The sequence below is a fragment of the Drosophila mojavensis genome, unplaced genomic scaffold (genome assembly GCF_018153725.1).
Source record: "Drosophila mojavensis isolate 15081-1352.22 unplaced genomic scaffold, ASM1815372v1 contig_80, whole genome shotgun sequence".
NCBI classification, from domain to species: domain Eukaryota; kingdom Metazoa; phylum Arthropoda; class Insecta; order Diptera; family Drosophilidae; genus Drosophila; species Drosophila mojavensis.
The window spans coordinates 12,765,794-12,789,203 of record NW_025318906.1 but is presented as its reverse complement, the minus strand read 5'-3'; the positions used below and the strand labels follow the sequence as shown (position 1 = coordinate 12,789,203).

The 23,410-nt window shown below is 37.3% G+C and overlaps 2 protein-coding genes across 4 annotated transcripts; one reads left to right on the top strand and one right to left on the bottom strand.

Moving 5' to 3' along the window:
* Window positions 1–678: 678 nt before the first annotated feature.
* On the top strand, window positions 679–10,603 carry LOC6579673 (sodium-dependent dopamine transporter). Its single transcript, XM_002005519.4, has 8 exons — window positions 679–940; window positions 2,681–2,946; window positions 7,487–7,621; window positions 7,684–7,838; window positions 7,898–8,067; window positions 8,140–8,517; window positions 8,585–8,822; window positions 8,891–10,603. Exons 2-8 carry the CDS (start codon window positions 2,766–2,768, stop codon window positions 9,512–9,514), a joined length of 1,881 nt encoding a protein of 626 aa, XP_002005555.3. The 5' UTR covers window positions 679–940; window positions 2,681–2,765; the 3' UTR covers window positions 9,515–10,603.
* Window positions 10,604–14,169: 3,566 nt separating this feature from the next.
* On the bottom strand, window positions 14,170–22,552 carry LOC6579672 (gamma-1-syntrophin). 3 transcript variants are annotated; one of them, XM_002005518.4, is made up of 10 exons: window positions 21,609–22,552; window positions 19,736–19,818; window positions 19,467–19,616; window positions 19,037–19,322; window positions 18,805–18,969; window positions 18,519–18,703; window positions 18,288–18,446; window positions 16,942–17,166; window positions 15,201–15,404; window positions 14,170–15,078 (listed from the first exon to the last, which is right to left on the bottom strand). In XM_002005518.4, the coding sequence occupies exons 2-10, from the start codon at window positions 19,793–19,795 to the stop codon at window positions 14,968–14,970; spliced, it is 1,545 nt and encodes a 514-aa protein (XP_002005554.1). In that variant the 5' UTR covers window positions 19,796–19,818; window positions 21,609–22,552; the 3' UTR covers window positions 14,170–14,967. The 3 variants fall into 3 exon arrangements, with proteins under 3 accessions (XP_002005554.1, XP_032586101.1, XP_032586102.1); XM_032730210.2 differs by having other exon boundaries at window positions 22,226–22,552; XM_032730211.2 differs by having other exon boundaries at window positions 22,390–22,552.
* Window positions 22,553–23,410: the final 858 nt, after the last annotated feature.

Sequence of the window (23,410 nt, the reverse complement as noted above, 5' to 3'; positions counted from 1 at the left end):
CCGCATTTATTGCTGCTCATGTATATACATATGTATGTGTTGATCGCTGATCGACGATCTTTCACGACTTTTGATCAAATCGTAAATGTTGCACATACATAGATAGACAAATATTTGTGTTTGCTTTTGTCAATATTTATAATCTGTTTATTTATTTACATTATTTCTCTGTAAAAACAGAAAAGCCTTTATAGTCATGCCGAGCTATTAAAATAATGCTAATTAATTCAAAACATTTCATTCTAATGCAATTTCTGTTAGTTAACAGTGGCAGAGCACTGCAAAAGAGCTGCTTAACAGAGCACTGTTAAAAAGCTCAGCATCTGGCGGGCACAAGCTTCACGGCTAACATACAGCATGTTAAGCTCACAGTATATGTAAATATGTAGCACATATAAGCTTCATATACACACTCACACACGTACATGCACACATATACATATAGCTGCGTACATACGCACAAAGGCAACTCTAATTGGTCACTTCCGTTTTGAAGACGTTTCCTTGGCGCATGCGACGTTCAACTTCAGCAGTTGCTGCGTTTGACACGCACACACACACACACATACACTTGTAGCTCTATGTGTGTGTGGCTGTGTGAGTGTGGGGAGGGTGCAGGTGCAGCCAACCACTTGTCGCAGGCTATAAAAGTCACTGGCATCGAGCACTTGCCTGCATACGTTTGAATGTTACCGTTAGCGCAACAACTGATTCAGCTGCTGTTGCCCAATTCCTAGTTCAGTGAGCTACATTAAATAGGTTAGCAGTTCTACGGACAGTGCAAAAATATGTGTGGTTATTAAAGAGTCAAGTGTAGAGAGTTCGATATTTTTTGACGCTTTTCATTAACATTTTCTGCATAGTTTCTTTGTGAATTTGAGAATTGTTGAAAAATATGGATTGGCAAAAGTGTGTGATTTAAGCATTTGGAAACAAGCAGGTATGTATGAATTTGGCGTGCTTAAGGTAAAACCTGTAATTAATTTTGATAGATAAATTTTGGTGTATTAAAGTTTTTGACAAAAGAAATGCTAAATATCACAAAAATGTACTGAACATTGGCGAATTTATGAATATATAATTAAACAAAGCGAATGACCCATAAAACATTTAAGATTCATGCATTTACAGACTCACAATTATTTTTCTATGCTCAAATCTAATAATTTATATATACTTGTGTAAGTTTACATATATTTATGATTGTCATATTAATCTATAATTTAAATAAGATTATAAATAAGATTCATTTTATATACTCATTCAGGCACTGATAATTTATTTTCTAGCAACATTTTTGTAGTTTTATATAAATAGTAATTAAAATTGCAAAACAAGCAATCACATTTTATTAAAAATTTTATATTATCTTAAAATAAAACCCAAAAATTTATCAGATTCTTTCAAAATGATTTATTAACAGCAGCAAAAAATATATTTACTAAAATTTCACCATTACCAAGCGTTATTTCAGTGTTTAAAATTATTTGCAAATGAAACGCATATTTATAAATACAAATTGTTGAACAGAAAAAAATACAATAAATTAAATATATTTTGTGCAGTCATGTATTGACGTGTAAGAAAACTTGTAAGACTTATAAAGGTGCCAACAACTTATAATTCATTTTATTAAATTGATGAAGAAACCTATTACATATTTATCAAGCATCATTATTATCTGTTAATATTATGTGCGAAGAATGATTTTAATGGCTGGGTTATACAATGTAGACTTAAACCAGGAAATTGGAGAAATCTTATTATTTTTGCATTTATTTTTAGAAACGAAAAAATAATATTTATTTTAATTTATATTTGTTACTATTCTATTTAACATAGTTTACAATAAATCTCACAAATTTCAATTATAAAATAATTTTGTGTAATTGAAATAAAATTGTTTTATGATATCTAAGCGGGTCAAGAATTACATCGAAGTAAATCTTGACTTGTCTTCAACTCTTAGAAAGAAACAGCAGCAACTGAGATTTAGAGATCTTCAAAGCTCCAGCCGTGGTAATTCTTTTAATTGAATCGTGCGACTTGCTCGCTTTCAATTGAGCTCAGCTCTCGGCATTAAATTAAGCTAATGCGCGAACATTTAATTGGAGCAATTAATTATGCTAAGAGTTGAAAGAGAACAACACACATGTATCCATGCGTTTATATATAGATCAAATATGGTGTGTAACATGCTTGAGCACAATGAGAGTAAACTGAGATTTGTCGATGGGCCAAGCGATGCTTTATGTGCGAATCGTTTGGTTTTGTGCTGTAATTGTCAAGTGTTTGTGTGTGCGGCGGCCACACGTCGTATGCGTAATATACGAACAAGCACTTGAAGCTCGGGCTAGAGAGCATGTCGTGGCCAAACAGAATTCAAGTGCTATGGACATTTCACCAACACACACACACACACACACACACATACAGAGAGACACTCTGAGCTCAATTGAGCATCAAGTGTCGGCTTAAACACTCAAGCAGCGCATCGAAATTGTCGTATGCCACAAACATGCGAAACATATTTTCAATATGTGGCAAAAGGTGAAAGCCATGATTGAGGTTTAATCTAGCATTTGCAATTAATATGTAATCCAGCTAATTTTACCAAATGCATTTATTATTCTCTCCCTCTCTCTCTCTCTCTCTGTCTCTATCTCTCTTTGTGTTTTAGAGCTGGCGGGCGACGGCGACGGCGAGGGCTAAACTAAAACGACGACGACGTTTTGGCCAGGGATTAGGACATCGTCGCAACGGCGATGTCACCGACCGGACAAATAGCAAAGACGCCCACGCCACACGACAACGATAACAATAGCAATAACGATCAGCGTGAAACATGGAGCGGCAAGGTGGATTTTTTATTATCGGTTATTGGATTCGCCGTCGATTTAGCAAACGTCTGGAGATTTCCCTATTTGTGCTACAAAAATGGCGGTGGTAAGTGCTGGACGACTAACTCAAATCATTTTATCTGGGCGAGAGTTCACTTAACAGCAACAACTGCCAACGGCTGTCCCTTTGGCCAATTAGCGACACACTCACACACACACACACATACAGTTTAACGGCTGAACAATGCCACAAAATCATTTATAAGGCTTTACACATCATTGAGCGGCAAGGAACTCACTCGAGCTGCTCAGCTGCCGCATAACAAGTGACTTGGCCTTGTTAACACTTTGACAAGTGCTGGGAAAATGCGTGCGAAGTGCTGCCATTAAATGTGGGCTACTCTCGGCTTGGGCGTGTGCCTGGTGGTTGGGGTGCTAAGTGCGTACTTCCTAGACGAAATTACCCAGAGTCCAAGGCATATAGAAGGAGAAGGAGCAAGAGAGAGGCAGAGGAAGAGAGTCGGAGCGAGGGCATAAGTTGATACATATGCTTAGACTTGTGATCTTCGCTGGCAACGCCATCATTCAAAACAATTTCAAAGCTAAGTGCTTTTGTATGACAACTAAATCTGGCAGTCATAATCGCATTTGGGCTCCTTTACCTCCTTTGCCGCAATCTGACAGCGAGTGACTAAGCATGGGGCAGGACATGCTTTCCAGGGCTTTTATTGTTGCCAACACACACACACACGCATATACACATACATATATGTATCAAGCACATCAAAATCAAGTCATATATATGTATATATGTATGTGTATATATCATAATACGCATTGTTGGAAATTCATGTGCGGCACACGTTTTGACGGCGGCACTTAGGCGTTGAAATGAATTTTCCATTCGTAAATCAGGATATATGTGGTCTGTATAAGTATGTGCGTGTGTGTGTGTGTGCGAATGCCTTTGCTGGTTGCCTTTTCCTTTATAGTTTTATGACTATTTCATATAGTATTTTGTTGTCGTTGCTGCTGCTGCTGCTGCGCTGGCCTTTGCCACAAGCTTTTTTCTCAGCTCTTAAAAAATAAATTGTTATTTCATACGCTTCATTGCACTCAATCAGTGACAGCTTAGTTTTCATTTTCATTTTATATCATTTTTGTTGCCGTTGCCGTTGCCAGGCTTAACTTGCCATCGCCGTCGTCGTCGTCGTCGTCGTCGTCGACGTTGCAGCGACAGCATCGACGTCCACAGGTTGCGATTATTACCTTTTAATGCCCTACCAGCTTAGTGGGCATTTAATTTTTCCTCTTCTTTTTCAGCTGAGCAACAGATGAAATACCTCCACTCTATGTAGTTGGCCCTGTGCTGACATACATACATTAAATATACATACAGACAGTGTCATATAATCTTTGTGGAGCAGAAGAACTTGTGATTTGTTAAATGCGTTTCTTGGTTTGAGTTGTTTTTGCAAGAGAAATAAATCAAGAATTTTAATAAATTTTTAATGATTTTCTAAGTTTACTGTTGGTTCTACTATACTTCATCAATATCATGATAATTTGTACGATAATTATTATTAATTAATATGAATATTAATTAATATTTGTGTAGATACTACATATAGTAAAACACGCATAAAAAAAATCCTTATACAAGGTAACTATTCAATTACGAATCCACTCTAAAAGAAATGTTAGGGAGTCAAAATTAAATGACTTATAAGAGCACCTCAATCTGGGATACAGGTTTATTTTATAAGAAACTCATATAAGATTCAAGCAAGAAGCTATTGACAGCCACTTCAGACACTCTTTCAAGAGGGACTACGAGAACATGGAGCACTCTATGCTCAACGTCAACATGATCTGGTATAGAGACATGCGATAAACACTTGTACTTGTATTATTATATACGAATTTTATATAGAAAGTGTCGCTCTTCGAAACGAATAATAGTTCAGCACAGACCGAGTCATCTTATTGTCATCTATGTCTCTTAGTTCAGTTCACCATATTGTAGGTCAACCATTTGGGCTTTCCTGCCGCTCTGAGTATATCAGTTAAAGAGAGCAGCTCAGCACAAACTCTTCTAAATAAATATTTTTAATAGTAGTATTATTATAAATTATTATTAGTATTTATTAATTATTATTAGTATTTACTAATTAGCTGAATTTTTGTGTTGTTCGAAATGAGAGACGTGTTCATTCGTTAATTATTTCGTTTCTTACACTCAATCCGAAATTTCGTTAAATTTACTGTTCTATTTGGACTTAATCTTTTTTGATAGGAACTAGCTCTAATCGTATAAATATTTAACAACTTGAATTTATTAAAATGATGTAAATATTTAAATTATAAATAATACAATAATATTGAAAATATATAGTTATAATAATACAAAATAAATGTACCCAAACCATTTGCTGTTATGGCTGTGATTTTTGCATTTATAAAAAATGTTTATAATTCAAATCAAGTTACTCATATTTTTAAATGCAAAAATCATAAAAAAAGTCACTCAATAACTGTAATTGTGAGTGAGTAATGTGAAGTCATAATGTTTGCTCTCTTCAACTTCAATAGATTGATATTTCTATTTAGCAAACGCGCTTTAATTGTAAGTTTATTAGGGTAATCAATTTAGTACGCTTCTTTGTGATAAAAATAGCCATGGGAAAACCGGAAGTGGTGGGCGAGGCGACGGAAATTACAGCTTCAACAGCAGAGTAATAGAGCAACAGAGCAGCAGAGCTGCATTTGATTTTAAGATCCTTATCTTGTGAGGTATTATTTTACGTTTTGTTTTACATTTTCTACATAATTGACAGCACAGTGTTCAAGCGACTTTCGTTTATTTTTTTGTAGCTATACAGACATAGATGTATGTGTGTGGGTGTGTGCGAATATGCATAATGGCCGTTGTTGGCGTAGCCGTCGTAGTTGTCGACGACTTTGTCGCCCACTTTGCCTGCTAATAGACATAATCAAATCATAAAACGCCCCGCTGTCACTCAACAAAGTATCGATGGCACTTTAGCAATTGCCCGGGCAGGCGGAGCAGGCAGAGCAGGCAGAGCAGGAAGCCAACCGACCACGTCGACTGCATGAGACAGCCAAGCCGAGCCGTAGCCGGAGCAGACCAGACCAGGCCAGAACAGAATACAGCAAAGTGGAGTGGTGTCGAAAGGAGAGACATCTTTCTCTTTGTATGTGTGTGTGTGTGTGTGTATGTGTGTGGCCATGTCCTTATGTACGTACGTGTGTATGCTTGTCCCATTGCCAGCCGGGATGCTGTTAATGTTTTTAAAATGTCCTTAGAGTGGCACTTGTGAAACAATTTGATTTTGTGTGTATCTGTGTGCTGGTGTGTGTGTGTGTGTGGGTGTGTGTGTGTGTAGAGCGACAGAAACAGACACTGACACGGGTCAATCACACACTCATACTCTTTCCCACACACACAGACACACACACACATAGACACACCCATCATACACATTGTTATTCATAATATTTATAGTGCCTCGGGTGTTGTTAAATATTATAAAACTCGATTGCGCTTTAATCAATGCGGCGCTGCCCAATCGAACTTGGTTGCTGGCAAATTCAGTTTGCCAGCTAATGATTGTTGAATAATTGAACTTGAGAGAGGTCGGATATGTGAAATATGATATTATAATGGAATTATTATTATGGATGTTAAGTGCTGATTTAACTATTATCTATAATGTATTATATATTGTAAATTATTATTTATATACTATACAAAATATAGTTTTTAGTAAATTTTCTTTGATAAAATTTATATGAAGTACTTATATTCTTGATCTGGAAAATCGGCTGATGTATGTCAGTCCATCTGTCAGTCTATTTATTGGCCTGTCTGATTATTTTTTGAGATCACACACCAAATATTGATCGTGTATATATCATCAAAGGCAGTCAAGAACGTATTTCTATAGAAGATAGAAGGAGAGAGGATGAAGAGCAGTTAAGGGCAAGAAGAGGAGCAGAAGCAGATTTGTTAAAGTCTGCCTTTATAATTCGGCACAATTTCTTGATATTTATATTGGAAATAAGTAAAGTAGAGGGCTTGAAGCAGCTAGAGCTATTCCCTAATAATCGGGTGTGAAAACTAGAGCAGAGCTCGGATTGACTCTCGCCCTATATAATGGCTGCCTACTAAACTACAGGTGGTAAGTTCTCATCCTTTGCTTCGGTATTTGATAGTAATATATAATGATAGTTAGTAGCGAGCTAATGATGATGAGTTTTAATATAATAATATACACAATAATTATTATTATCATATTAGTAGAATCTTATTAAAAATATTCATATATTCAAGGGTACCTCATAGCTGGGCATGCCTGCAAACTGCACTCTGCATATTGCAATGACAATAAAGACTACGCATTAATTACATACATATATTGGAATCAACTATGATTCATAACTGAATTTGCACCAGATTTATGCCTAGATGGCCATAACGAGAAGTTACACAGAAAGAATATTTGTTTAATACAATATTATTATATATATCATGTCTTAATCTTATATATACTCGTTTTTAATCTATTAAATATATTTATATATTATAATATGCAGTTTATAAATATTTTGCATAATTTTGACAGGCGCCTTTCTAGTGCCCTACTGCATTATGTTGATTGTGGGTGGAATACCGCTGTTCTACATGGAGCTCGCGCTGGGACAGCACAATCGTAAGGGCGCCATCACATGCTGGGGTCGTTTGGTGCCACTGTTCAAGGGTAATAATACAGTATATATCACAGATCTTCTCGTGCTACATCATAGACTCCGTTTCCCTCAGGCATTGGCTATGCAGTTGTGCTGATTGCCTTCTATGTGGACTTCTACTACAACGTGATCATCGCGTGGTCGCTGCGCTTCTTCTTCGCCTCGTTCACAAACGTGCTGCCCTGGACATCGTGCAACAACATATGGAACACGCCCAACTGCAAGCCGGTAAAGTCCCTTGAATAGAGCTTCATTTCACCTTATTCACCTTGATGCGTCTATCACAGTTCGAGGGCCAGAATACGCGCCCTTTGGTTGGCAATCTGAGCGATTTCTATGCCTTCAACAATCAGAGTTTGTTCTTTGCCAACGAGTCGTATACGAATGTTACCTTTGCCAGCCTGGCACCCGTTCTGCCCGTCGAGCGATTCCAATCGGCTGCCTCCGAGTACTTTAAGTGAGTGGCACACACACACACGCAAACACACACACACATCTGCACACACTCACTCTGCACTTTCATTCTCAGCCGCTACATACTCGAGCTGAATCAGAGCGAGGGCATTCACGATCTGGGCAAGATACGCTGGGACATGGCCTTGTGCCTGCTCATCGTCTATCTGATCTGCTACTTCTCCCTGTGGAAGGGCATCAGCACCTCGGGCAAGGTGGTCTGGTTCACGGCGCTCTTTCCGTATGTGGTGCTACTCATACTGCTGATACGCGGCATCACCTTGCCTGGCTCTGCCATGGGCATTCAGTATTATCTGAGCCCCAACTTTGATGCCATCTACAAGGCGGAGGTGTGGGTCGATGCTGCCACCCAGGTGTTCTTCTCCTTGGGTCCTGGATTCGGTGTGCTGCTCGCCTATGCATCCTATAATAAATATCACAATAATGTGTACAAGTAAGAGATTCGCTTCTGCTTCTTCTCCTTCTTCCTCTCTTTTCTATGTGATCTTCTTCTATCGCAGGGATGCACTGCTCACCAGTTTCATCAACTCTGCAACGAGCTTCGTCGCCGGCTTCGTGATATTCTCCGTGCTGGGCTACATGGCGCACACGTCGGGCGTGCGAATCGAGGATGTGGCCACGGAGGGGCCAGGCCTGGTCTTTGTCGTCTATCCGGCTGCAATTGCCACCATGCCGGGCAGCATCTTCTGGGCGCTCATCTTCTTCATGATGCTGCTCACGTTGGGACTGGACAGCTCGGTGAGTGCTCAACTTCCCACAAAGACTAAACAGACAAGTTATGACTAAGTTTGCTCCCTCGCCAACAGTTCGGCGGCTCGGAGGCCATTATCACCGCCTTGAGCGATGAGTTCCCCAAGATCAGGAAGAACCGGGAACTCTTTGTGGCCGCACTGTTCTCGCTGTACTTTGTGGTGGGTCTGGCCAGCTGCACTCAGGGCGGCTTCTATTTCTTCCACTTGCTGGATCGCTATGCCGCCGGCTACTCCATACTCGTGGCGGTGTTCTTCGAGGCGATTGCCGTCTCCTGGATCTATGGTACGAAGCGCTTCAGCGATGACATTCGGGACATGATCGGCTTTCCGCCGGGCATGTACTGGCAGGTGTGCTGGCGCTTTGTGGCGCCCATTTTCCTGCTCTTCATAACGGTGTACGGCCTGCTGGGCTACGAGCCGCTGACCTACGGCGACTACGTCTATCCGGACTGGGCCAATGCACTCGGCTGGAGCATAGCCGGCTCCTCGGTCACAATGATACCGGCCGTGGCCATCTACAAGCTGATTGTAACACCGGGCAGCTTCAGGCAGCGACTGCGCACCCTCACCACCCCGTGGCGGGATCAGCAGCTGGCGGTGAATGGCGTTGCCACCGAGGTGACAGTGACTCTGGTCCGCCTGGCCGACACCGAGGCGAACGATGCGGCCGATGTCTGAGCTCGACCCACGGCACGTTTTCAGATTTACTACGTGTAGAGCATTTGGAAATTTACCAACAACTTCAAGATTAGTATTAACCCTAGCCTGAATGTGTGTGAATCAATGTATGTGTGTTATTGCAGTTAGCGGCAGCTAGAATTGATTTAATTTACACTTTCGGCTTAGCTCTTAGGCAGTCTCATGCACTAGGAATCTAATGCAAATTTCGCATACAACGTACTTACTTAGGTTTCGACACCAAACAATGTTGTAGCTCAAAACCATAAGCCTACAGTTAAGACTAGCCAGTAGTTTCATATTGCGCTGTATGCACAGTGGCGCCAATAAATACACATACACACGTACACGTACACGCTACTCACGCATACACATGTACACACATACATATATATTATGCATACTGTATGATAGTATGTTTGTATATTCACCAAAACGCTGTGTAGATAATACAGAAGAAATATTTAAGTAAACAGTTGTAATTGTTCAAATGTATGTATGTATGTAATGGTGTGCACATGCCACAGGGAATTAAAGGTACGATTAGCAGCTCACAGGACCCTTAACTGGATGTCAGAGCTCGTATACACACATAAATAGCTTTATTATATAGTCTGTGTCTGTGTAGCCGAAGCAGGCAAAGCAATCAATAGCTTATGCCACATAATTGATACAAATATATATACATATACATATATATACACATATATGAGTCCCTGCCAAATAATTTATACGCTTAACAGTCGAGCAAAGTCCTTTTCACACAGCCATAAAAGGATTTTGCTCAACTCCTAGTATTTACATATAAAAATATACTGAATCAGTTTGTTGTTGCGTTGAGTCACTCTCTGTTTGACTTCGTCAACCTCGTCTAATCCCTAAGTGTTACCTTTGATAATGTTTACACAAAAGCAAAGTCGCCAGCCATCGACCTTGCTTTGACTCTTTACCGCTTAAGTTGATCCAGGTGATTCGCATTGCATTTCCACGCAGCCATGTGGGAGTGCAATGGGTTGCACTAGTATCGCATTACCAAACTAATTTTACTCTGTTCACTTCAATTAAATAAATATGTATTTTAAGTTGATATTAAAATACTAAGCTGTGTTTGTGTTTTGGAATGGAAATGAAAAAAGATGGGTACTATATCTATTAAATTTCTTTTGAATAGAATAGTCGGAATAAGAAGAGATTTATTGCTGTGCAACTTATTGATTTGATCTATGTGGAACTATAGAACATGGACTTCGAACTTTATTTAAGCTAGCTAAAAAAGGTTTATTGCATTTACTAACATCAAGTAAGATAACTGATTGCTCTATTTCCATTATTTTGGCCTAATGATTAACAACAGTTATTAATTCACAAGAAGACTCTGTGAACTGTGACTGTAATATTATATTTTCTTCGATTTATTTATTTATTTTTTATTTTTCTTGGTTTTGGCTACTGTTTAAGTGATTTGCAATTTATCTCTTATGGTGGGTCTGCATAATACAATTTTTCTCCATTTTTACAGTAGCTCTAACAATGAACCGCCTGTTAAACTTATCGATGTTAACTTTCTAACTCTGGAAAAGCTATGAAAGCAGACCTAACATGATTTAATTGAACATACTTTGTTCACTATATGTATGAAAGATTGGACTATCAACATATTCAGTTCCAGGCTACTCTACTATGCAATCTTCTCTGCTAGGCTATGCAATCTTCTCTCCAGGCTACTCTTTTATGGTGTCTACTCCATACAGTATACTTCTCTGTTCAGTCTACTCTGTTTTTTAGTCTAATTGGCTGTACAGCCTACTGTTCCTTGCTCTATTTATCTAGTGTACTCATCAATGCAACCTACTTATATATTCAGCCTGTTATGCTACTCCATTCCATTTCAATCCAGCTTACTCTTTGGTCCTGCATAGACTGTCTCTTATCATTCAGCATTCCCTGTTTTTTTTTTTAGCATTTTAATAACAACTTTAAAAATGTTTGTTTAAATATAAAAATAAAATATATAAAATTTAGCAATTGTATGATATATTTATATCAGTCCCATCATCTCTTGCTTACAATTTTTACTACTAAAATTTCATTGCATTTTCCCAAAATCCACAAGAAATTATTTATTTGCATAATTAAGGGCATTTTTATTATTGTTATTATTATTTCATAATTTATTTACGCTTAATTTTCTTTTACATATATAAAGTTATATAATATTTGTTTGTTTCTTTTCTTTAAATATAAAATTGCAAATCAATTAGAAAATTTACATAAATAACAAAATGTTAATGGGTTGAACATGAGATTTATCATTTAAACGAAATGCGAACATTATGTAATATGAGAATTAATGGGTTTTGTTTTTATAATATTTTTTTTTTTTTTTTGAGGTAAAGCTAATTGGCTTGAATTGATGGAAATGCTTCTGTTTGGATAAGCTGCGTAATTTAGTATTTTCTATTTTTTGTGCATTATTTTTGCCAATGGACTTGCATTTAATTAAGTGTGCATCCGATAATACTTATGCATGTGTGGGGTGTAAGTGTGTGTGTGAGTTATATGTATGTGTGTATGCTATGTATGTATGTCATGTCAATGTGTGCATGTATATTGTATACAATATATTCCAGGTATAATTTTGTATTCGTTGAGTATTTATTTGGAATTTGTCTTATGCCCTTGCAGAGTATTTGGTATTTTTGATATTTAATTTAAACGTATATTTATAAAAATTTACATTCAATTTACTTAATTTACTTTATTATAAATCAGAATAAAATAAAAAAAAGTTCTAAATCCAATCCCTCTGCAAGGGCATTTAAAATTCGGTATGCCGAACATCAATTTCTGCTTTTAAAAAATATTTTGCATTTACTTTCTGCATTAAACGGCAAATGATTTAATGTCAGGACAATTATTTATTAATAAATTTATTTTTATGTTTGTTTTTGTGCATTTTGTATTCATATTTATTTGTAGTGCATTTTACGTATTTTTGGTCTGTTTTAGGTGCCTTGAGGGGGGAAATTAGGTACACATTCCACAGGAGTGAAGAACGAACGAACGAGAATTTTAGCTTCTGCTTTATGTATGTATGTATATATATTTTGGTATATATACATACATATATGCTATAGAAACTATGAATTGGAAATGCCTGAATGTGCTCGATTTAATATACATATGTATATATTAATATATATATATTTTATTTGTAACATGGTATACTGTAGTATATTTTGTGTTCAGATTATTTATTTATTCTTGTAAATATGCTTGAAGCTTGTTATAATATCTGATCGTTCAGTTAGCGTTTATACATTAGCATTTTTATTTTTCGTTGGTTTTTCCTTATTTCTTGGTTGTAAATTTGCCATCTACTTAAATAAGTTTGTTGGTTGTTTAACTGCGTGTTATTTGATTATTAAAATACCAATGCGAAATTATAGTAGCTTAACACGGACTATTTTTACTGTGAATCAACTAAAAAAGGCAGCAAAGGACGGACAATGATGTTGGATCTTAGAGATGAGCTTGAAGTATGCCACAGCGAGATACCCTATGAAGCTGAACATTTAATTATCTTGAAATCTATGATGAACGCTTAGGAAAGTTTTTAATATTGGGAAAATTCATTGTGACGTAATTTTTGTGTATATATGAATACATTTTATGTCATATATCGTATACATTTTACATTTACATTTTATGTCATGTATCCTCCATTGAGAAATATGTATAGAATTTTGATAGGTCTAGATCTTTTAGCTAAAAACCAAATCCCATCAATTGTAAATCATTTTTTGCATCAAGGTTGTCCTTTTATATGGTACCCGTTCATCTCTAAGAGCACAAAATATATAGAATCTACGCACTGGTATAATAGACCTCGGCAAGCCGAAGTTGCTCGGTTTGGATCATGTTATAATACTATGAGTACTCTAATCTGGTTATTCCTTTAATATTCTGTCACATTGAGAGCTTTGTTCTGGTTCGCTATGTATGTAACTGTGTGCCCATGTATGTGTGCACAGCTACGTGGGCTTGATAATTGATATTGTTGATATGATTGCGTTGTATGAGTTCAAGTACGAATATATATAATATAATATATATATATAATATGGTATATGGATTATACTATATCTAATGTAAGTAAGCTGCTGTCTGCTGTCTGAGTCCATTTTGTGCTGGGCTAAGTATTTTCGTAAAACTGATTTGTGTACAGTAAATCAACCATTTGTTCCATTGGAAAAGCTTAATTCATATAATAGCAACAAATTTTGTTGTTGTTCTGTGTGTACAGTGATCGCTCGCTTGAAAGACACATTTGAATTGACATGACATATGCTGATGAGTCGTCATACTATAACTCGAGCATGAGTCTATATACGATATTTGTATTTACAATCGAATTACTTAAATATATGTATGTATATAATGAGTATTGTGTGAGCTTGACTATATGTATATATATGTATGTATATGACTCGATTAAAAAATCTATTAAAATATGAATCGCGAATTTCGGTGGCTGTTATTCATGTCGATTAAAATTAAATGAAATTTGAACTCTTCTTTTTTGTTTGTATTTTGTTATGCTTATGAAATACTGAACAACATAAAAATATAATCAAATAATTTGATTCGATTAAAAAGCGCAACATTTATTGAATAATTATCTAGTTCTAACAATAGCATTTTCATTAAAATTGAAAATTATATTTTCACTATAATGCACATCGTTTCCATTCATTTAAAATGTTGTAGTTGACCAAAAATGAGATTTACTCAATTCGATTTCGATTTCGAGTTCGAGTTCGATTTCGATTTCAGATGATTTGTAAATTAGTTTTTAGCTGAAGCCTAAGTTTGTTAAATCAAATAACGTATCTAAATGTAATTTCTAATTGTTCAATCAATATATAGATTTATATATATACGTATAAATATATATAGTATATATAGATAATGTATTCAATCATATTGACAACTTTAACTGATTATAGGAAAGAAGCCTAGAGCACGCTTAAATTTACATGTGTTGCACCAAGAGATTTCACATTAAGTTTATCATTCCGTTTCGTTCTACAATTTCATTTAATAATTTATTATGTGTGTGTGTGTGTGTATGTGTGTGTTTACATTTAAGTAACTATATATCAGTATATCAAATCTAACTCAATATTTAAGCTAATTTAACTAATTCCACTTACGTTCGCATACAAGATATATATATATAGTTATATATATATATATATATATATATACTTACAACTGTATAATTATAGCTTGCATATATTATATATTTCCGTTATTTACTTATGCTCTCATATAATTGATGTGTATTTTTGAAATACGATTTTCAGTTTAGCTTAGCCTAAACAAAGATTACTTTTGATTCTGCCAATGAATGGGTGTGTGTGTGTGTATGTGGGGGGCTCTAGCCAAGCTTAGGTCTGCTGTATGGAGCTGAGGAATGCCGGATCCACAGATGCCACCTTGGCGGTGAGGAATGCGTGCATGCAAAAGAGCAAGCTCTGCAGTACCTGGCACTCTAGTTCCTAGATGCGATAATATGGCAAAGAATGAGATTGAGATTATACATATGAACATATAAGGTAAAGTTCTACAATGATTTGGGTTTGGCTAATTGAAGCGCTGTGTATTTATTTATGGCACTTGCCTTCGTTTCGATGGCCCGCGTCTCGTTGTCCTGGAAATGTAGCTTCAACTTTGATTTGCCATCGTCGCTGGAGCCGCGCAGTTGCGAAAACTTGTACTGCCACACCATGGTGGCATCGGCGCCCTCTGTCAGTGAGAAGCCCGCCTGCCAGTCAAGTGTCAGTCCGCCGCTCTTGCCGTGATGGGAAACGGCAAAAGTCTTGCGCTGCAGGTATGAGTGATAGACATAGTATATAGAAATAAATGTGAGATTTATTTATTAGCAGTATGTGGTTATGCGAGAGAGAGAGAGAGGGGGAGAGGAAGAGATAGAGAGAGAGAGAGAGAGAGAGAGAGTGACATTCCGACAGCTGCTTTGATTGAGTCTTCTAATAATATTAAGCATACGCCCCATCTCACACTCTCTCTGTGTGTGTGCGTGTGTGTGTGTGTGCTGACGCACTCCTAAGACCCATAATAGCCTCTGGCTATATCTGTAATAGCCACGGCAAAACAACGGCATACATAGGTTCAATAATCCCTTTATGTCCTGTCTGTGTGCTCGACTAAACGCTCAAAATTGCGAACCAAATTCGTATCGATTCGGACGTTGGCCAAAATCTACGTTTTTTGTCGCCCTCTTTTCTTTTTTTTTGCTTTGCTTCCAACTTTGTGCGTCGCTTATGTCGGTCATTGGCTTTGCGCTGACTTTTCGGAAAGCTAACAAGTGTTGCGTAGACACACACACACACAGACAGAACTGTGTGTGTGTGTGTACTCGGACAAAGTTACATTAAACAAAATATCACAAAACTTTTTGGCAAATGTTTGTTTGGGAGCGCACAGAAATTTGTTTTGTTCATTCCTTGGAAAATCAATACGACATCCTTTATAATTTCTGCTTAGCAAAAAGCAATTACAAAGCATTCATTATGAATGAGTATTTTTATGCTTGTAATTAAGGAAACTACCCGGCGTTGCCACACTCAAAAGTCATAAGCCAAAATGCTTAGGGATAGCGTTAATTAATTATTAAATATGAGAAGGCTGGGGATTTCTATTAAATATAATGAAATATGAATATAAAATTAAGTAAAAATAATAATCAAATATAATATATTTAATAGAATAATAAATAAAATAAAATTATATTAAATATATTAGTAAATTAAAGTGTTAGTAGAACTAAAAATAACAATAAAATATAGTATATATAAAGAATATTAAATAAAATTATATTAAATATACACAACTATAATATGAATATATTAAAAAAAATTATATAAAAAAAATATATATATTAAAAAATTAATATATAAAAAAATTATATATTAATATATATAAATTAGTCAACTAGTCGAGCATTCGATTTCCAGTCAAAACGATTTGATTCCTACAAAAGACTTCGACATTTGAATGACGGCAAAACTCCGTACATATGTCTGTCTATATTGATTATCCTTTGCCCTGACCTTTGGTTCAAGGCTGATCGGTGGGAGGCAAGTGCATAAATTAACAAGCAATTGGCAATCACGATAATCGCCCGTTTGCATTGTGCCCAGCCCGGCCTAGCCCGGCTAATTACAAACAAACATGCGAAATTATCAACAAGAAACGAACCCCAACTGTTTATATACACCAGGTACATACATACATACATACATACATATAGAGAGCTCCATTAATGGAGGTCATGGGGACAGTCATGTGCATGCATATATGAATCTATGTGTGAGTGAGTGTCTGCGTGTGCATTTACTTACCCCTAATTTAATAACACTGGTCACTATGGCCGCATTCCAGCTGTTCTCGATGCGCAGCAGCTCCTGGCGCGTCTCGACGCTCAGATAGCGCGGCTCGTGTCCGGAGCTCTGCAGGAGGAAGCAATGCTGTCGACTGTCCACAGTCTCCGACTCCTTGACGATGCGAAACATGGTCTGATAGACCTTGTAGACCACCAGAGCCTTGCTAATGCCGGCCACATTCAACTGCAAATGAGCCGAACACAAACGAAATCAGTTATAGCAAATTTTTCATACCAAAGATTTGTTAGCCCAATTCGGCAGCTTTGAGCCAAGTAATATAATTTTAAAGCGCATTAAGTGCTCATATCTCTGCTGGCAATCAGGGCGAGCCAAAATGCCGCCACCAAGAGCAGAGGGCGCCAGCACGAGCATCGCGTATGCCGTGGGCCAACATTTTTCTGAAACTTGCAACTGCAGTGAGTGCAAAGGCTGCTCATTAGAGCAAACGTACAATTTGTATGCACGTGTGCAGTGCTTTGTGTGAGTGACTGTGAGTGTCAGTGTCTGTGTGTGTGGGTGTGTTGGTATGCTATGTGGGGGACTTCCAACTTGACACATAAAATTAGCGCAGCATAGAGGAGCGCACAGTTGCTTTGAAGAACTTTGGGCAAATGAACACGGAACAAAGCTGACTGCAAAGGCTTCCATATCCAATTACATATTCATAAAAGAGATGACAATTTCCACTAAACAAGTGAATAAATCTCATATCAGTTAATCAAAAGGGATGTGAGTACTAAATTAATTTTAATTAAATTTAAAATTAAATTTAAATTTAAATAAGCTAATATTTGTTGGACGAATTTGTTACAAATTGTTTAAACATTTAATGTATAATTATTTAATTTATAATATATGGTTATTATATTATTTTATATATATATAGAGCTACTTCAGAATCAATGTATAGATTGTAGGTTTTTTTTTCCAAAGATAACTCTATAAATATTCCTATAGTATAAAATTTTCCGACAAAAAGTTGGTGATAATATCCTTAAATAAATTTGGATGCTAAAACTTTGTAGTTTTATTAATTTTCTATTAAATTAAAAAATAAAAATAGAAATATTTTTGCCGAATTACAGCACAACTGAATTTTGTTTTATTTGAAGAGCCATAAAAAAAAGTGTATTGAACAAAAATTACAGTTCTATAACTTGAATATTTAAGAAAATACAATACGCATTACTGTAGCTCTTTACAGATTGCAGGGTATTATATATTCGTCTACTCTTATCTAGAGCTTTCCTAGCACTTTTCTCTGCAACCGCAAATGTAATTGATAGTTTCTTCATGCTACTTACTGGAGGCGTTTCGAACAGCATTACTTCGGTGCCTTTGAGCAATAGAAATCGTGGCTTATAGCTCTGCCATGATATATTGTTATTGATAACGCCCTCGTTGACCCAGCCCATGTACTCGATGCGCTCGCCCACAGCAAAGTTGCGATTGTAGAGCTTCATCTGGCGAATGAGTGAATTTGAATATGCATTGAGCCACTTCTAGTGTTTCTGGTGAGGGTGCTGCCGTATTACCTGCAGATGTGTTAGGCCCACGACATTGTCCGTTATCAGCTTGAGCCACTGGCTGAGTATCGCCAGCTCATCACAGTGTATGACCCCGGTGGTGACGCCGTTCAGGCCGCGCACCTCGAAGGCGTTGGGGCGCAGCTTGTCCGTGCCGTAGATGTAGCGCGTGACATAGGCCATCATTAGGGGCACTACAAATAGCCGCAGACAGAGACAAAGAGAGAGGGAGAGAGAGTGTGTGTGTGTAAGCGAGGCCAACTTGAAAGGTATCTTTAGCTGGGCTCCTTCATACCTGCCACCACGTCGGTCCAGCGCTTCTCTGGCTCCGAGCAGATTGACATTGGCCGACTGCAGCTGCGGCTGATGGTGCCGCTGTTCACGGATGACTTGTAGCCCTCGTCGGCCTTTAGCTCCGCACAGGTGACATCGTTGTCGGAATCGGGAGTATCCTTTGTTACTGCATTGATTGAATGGATGTTAATGGAATACGTTATTCATGCGGTGTCAGATGAGGTTGTGCTCACGTTGCTTCTGCAGGAACGGTGTTGCGGCGCGGTAGTGCTTCACAGTGAGTACAACAATGTCGCCGGCGTTGCGCAGTATGTTGACCGCATCGTCGTGCGGGCATGCCGTTATATATTCGCCATTCACCTTGATGATGGCGTCCCCCACAAAGAGTTGACCCGTTATGTCGGCCGCCTGATCCTTGTAGATGCGCGATATTAATATGGGCAATTTATGCTCGGCGCCCCCCTTTATGCTCAGTCCCAGGCCGCCCTGTTTCTGCCTCGTTATTTGCACCATTCGCTCCTGCAACAACGAACAAATACCAATACCAATATACATAAACAGGGGTAAACATACTCGAGGATTCGTTGAGCATGCTCAGCAGAGATTACAGCCCAACACTTTTGGGATAAGTGCTCTTAATGAAGCCAAAGTTTATTAACATACCTTGGATTCCATTGGCGGCCCATTGTGCTGCGAGCTCGTCGGCGTAACAATTTCCAACTTTTGCAAGGTCAACAATTCCATTGTTAGACTAAGTCGGAGGGGCTCTGGTCTGCTTTTGCCATCGCTGACATGAACCATCCCAGACCTCACCTGTTGCACGTAATTTCAATTTGTGTGTGTGTGTGTTTTTTTAGAGGCATGATTAATGGCATTTGTATTTGTTAGCATTTCTTTTTAATTTTTTTTAAAATATTTTTTTTTGGGCGTACCTTTAAGTTTTGATCGAGTTTTTCCTCAATCGGCGTCGCCATTGTGTCCGAGAGCTTCATATTTTTTTGTTTAACTTAAATTGCTGTAAAGTGGAAATGGAAATGAAATGGAAAACGTGATAAGAGAGGGTTTAAGAGGGCTTAGATATCAAATATGCTTAAAGTACGGGAAATATTATATAAATAAAATTTTTATAAGGAAATATTATAGCAGGAATTTATACATGGAAATCAATCAAGAAGTGAATCAAGAAAAATATAGATTGAAGTATAATTTTCTATTCGTAGGTAGCAATAATATGGAATAACAATTCACGTTTGCTGGCATAAGATTTATATAAACATATTACCCTAAGGTAAGCTCTCAAATCACTCATTATAAAGATATGAATAAATATTTAAATATATGCTAGAATAAATATTTATATATATTAAATAACTTTGTTAATATTAAATTATGCTCCATAGAGTATATATTTAGATATTTAATAAGAAGATACGCATATATAATGAGGTCTTATGTTCCCTCTCGTTGATATAAAACTATAGACTATAAACTACATTTAACTTCTAGTTGCACTGAAGCTTCAAGCACAACTTAAATCAAAAGCTAAAAATACTTGAACGTCATTGAAAGCAAATCATGTTATCATTAATTGAATTTTCTTGAAAGTCTTGCATGGCAATTGGCTAAGCATTGATTACAATTTTAATTAGTTGGGTTGCCCGCAGGGCGAGCTAGTTAATAAGATACATGCACAGGCATGATTGCTTTTATTTATTTATAATTAAAAGTCATGCGACATGCACTGTGCCATGACATCTGTGATTCAGTCATAGAGTTATGTGAGTGCAGCGCGGCTAAATATTTAATTTCATTTGATAGCAAATTTAATTGCTGTCTGCTTTATAGCTGGCACAAATCAGCGAAATGTCACGTAGTTTATTTTTACATTTTATTTTGCGCATTTAATTCACAAATATGTTTCAGCGCCACGACCACAAAATAGGGAAGAAATACGCGGAATATTTACGGACACTTCCACCCACGCTATCTAATCACAAATTACATGAATATTTTATGAATAATTCAAATATATTTACTTAAATATATATACAGATGTGTGCATATGTTTTCAATTAAAAACGAAAATAAATATGCAACCGGAAAACATAAAATTACAAATGACTGAAACACCGCACTCACACACACACACTCACACACAGACACAGTTGAAGTGCTCTGCTTGAAGTGTGGCTGCATCTGGTGAAGGAATGAATAATACAAATAACAACAAGAAGAACACAAGTGCCGACATAAATACATAAATATATGTATAGGTGTTGATATGTATGACTGGCGTATGGCACAACACTTTCACTACCCCTTTCCAAACACACTCACACACACTCCTACTCGAATCGAGCATGAAAACAGATCTCCTCAATCTATTTGAGTGCTTGTGTTTAAAATTGTTTCTGAGTAAAACAGGTGTTATTCCATACGTTCCCCATTAAATGCGGAAATAAATAAATATAGAGAGAGTGAGAGAGAGGGGAGGACAAAGAGAGTGGGAGTAAAGTGATTTTTCTGGATTGTCTTCAATTCCATGCGAATTATGTCTATAAACAAATGAATATATATCTAACTATAACTATGGTTACTCGACAATCAGCGCCTGGCAACCCACTTTAAACACAAATAAGCCAGCATTCAATGACAGATAGGTATATGTTGTTGCTGTTTCTGTTCGTTTGTCAGGCGCGGGTCAGAGATGCTAACCCAAGCGACATAAATATTTCATTTGAGCCCGTTCGCTGGCCCCGTAAAAGCTGCCAAGTACCATCGAGATGATACAATTTATGCACTTACCACAGACACACACGTGCGTGCCAGTTGGAGCTGTTGACCTGGGCTATACGGCTACGGCGAACGGCAACGGCAACGGCTACGGCTACGGCTACCTTTGATTATGGCTGTATTACGTGTACTTTGTCGTGTGGCGTGCGTGTCTTGAAACTCGTTACGTTAGCCAGCAGGCAAAACTCACTCACTTACGGAGCGTGGGCTGGGGGTGGGAGTGGTGAGTGGTGGGTGGTGGTGGTGCTGCTGCTGCTGCTGCTCTCTGGCTCAAACCAAACAAGCCAACATGTTCGCTGCTCTCGCTTGACAATCAGCTGTGCTGGTTAAAAGAGCAGCCAGCTAGGGTAACTTTTGGGGCTGCTGCCCGACTGAAGTGTTACACACACACACACACACAGTTGGTGTCGTTCTTATTTATGTTCCACTGTAATTGTTGTAGTATGCACTAAACTGCGACAAATGCACACAACTTGAGCAATTCACATTTCACGTACAGCAATCAAAAATTGTACAATTTTATTGTTGCGACTGTCGCTCGTGTCGCATGTCGCCTGAGAGAATGCAAAGCAATGGCTGAAAGGCTGCTCAAAATGCATTTATGGCATTCTATTGCCAGTCAAATTTACTTTATATGCACGCCGTATAATCCCGCTCGGAACTGGGTCATATTTTCCGTTCAACTATTTGCGGCTGGGCATTGATTCGCTTTCGATATGCACCAATCAGCCGTTTGGTTTGGCGATTAACTAACGTGGTTCAGCACAGTAAGTACTCGAAAAAGTATGCTAACATTTTTTGGATTTTCCACTGTTTTCTTTTCTTTCTTGCGCTGCCCTCCTCTTGCCTCAGCGTTCACTGTGCCTTTGGCTCATGTAGTTCTCCGTCTGGCATCCGCTTCCGTTCATAGCACAACGTTTTGTAAGGCTGCTCGCGAACGCACTAAAATTCAATTCCAAGTGAAGTCAAATGCGTGCCAAGAGAGCAAGTCGGGCGCAACCTCTCTCACTCTGTCTCTCTTCCACTGCACACACACACACACACGAACACACACTCGTCTATCGCATAAACAGAAACACAAACACATGTGGAGAGAGAGGCCATGCACATGATAGCTTTGCAGCCTTGCAGCGCACATGATTAAAAGCTGATGGCGTTGCCATATCTACGAAATGTTCGAGATTCGCTTTCAAAATACTAAATAAATGTAAACAAAATTGTAAGTAATATATAAGTATCTGTTATTTAATATTTTAACTCATTATGCAATAAATAAATTTATATTGATTTTGTTATAAATAAAAGGTTTTATCACATATCGTTTGCCTCTGTTGGTCGATAAAAGTCCCAGCTTTATTTTCGGTCACGCCTGTATGCGCTGAGCTTAAAGCTCTATGCGAACTTGTCTCTAGAACTTTTATGTGTGAAGCCGCTTTGGAAGGATTTTTAAAAGCTGTGAAAAAGCAATAGCAATAGCTTTTAGCTCATGTTTTTACATGAATAAAATATTGAAATCATCATAGTTTTTTATGGGATCTAACCTTTTCATATGTCAAAATTAAGTACTGGTAGCTTTTCGAATTTTTTAAATAATATTTTGCCATAATAAGAATGCCATAATACAATATTTATATTAAAGTAATTTATGTATTTATTATTATTATTTTAATTATTTATAAATAAATCAATAATTGACTCTTCACTTTCATATATCAGTTTTATTTATAATTAATAGCTATTTTTAAAGTTTATATTTCCTTTTAGCCTTGCTGCCATTTGCTATTCATTTGAAATTCATACATAGAGCTTTCTCT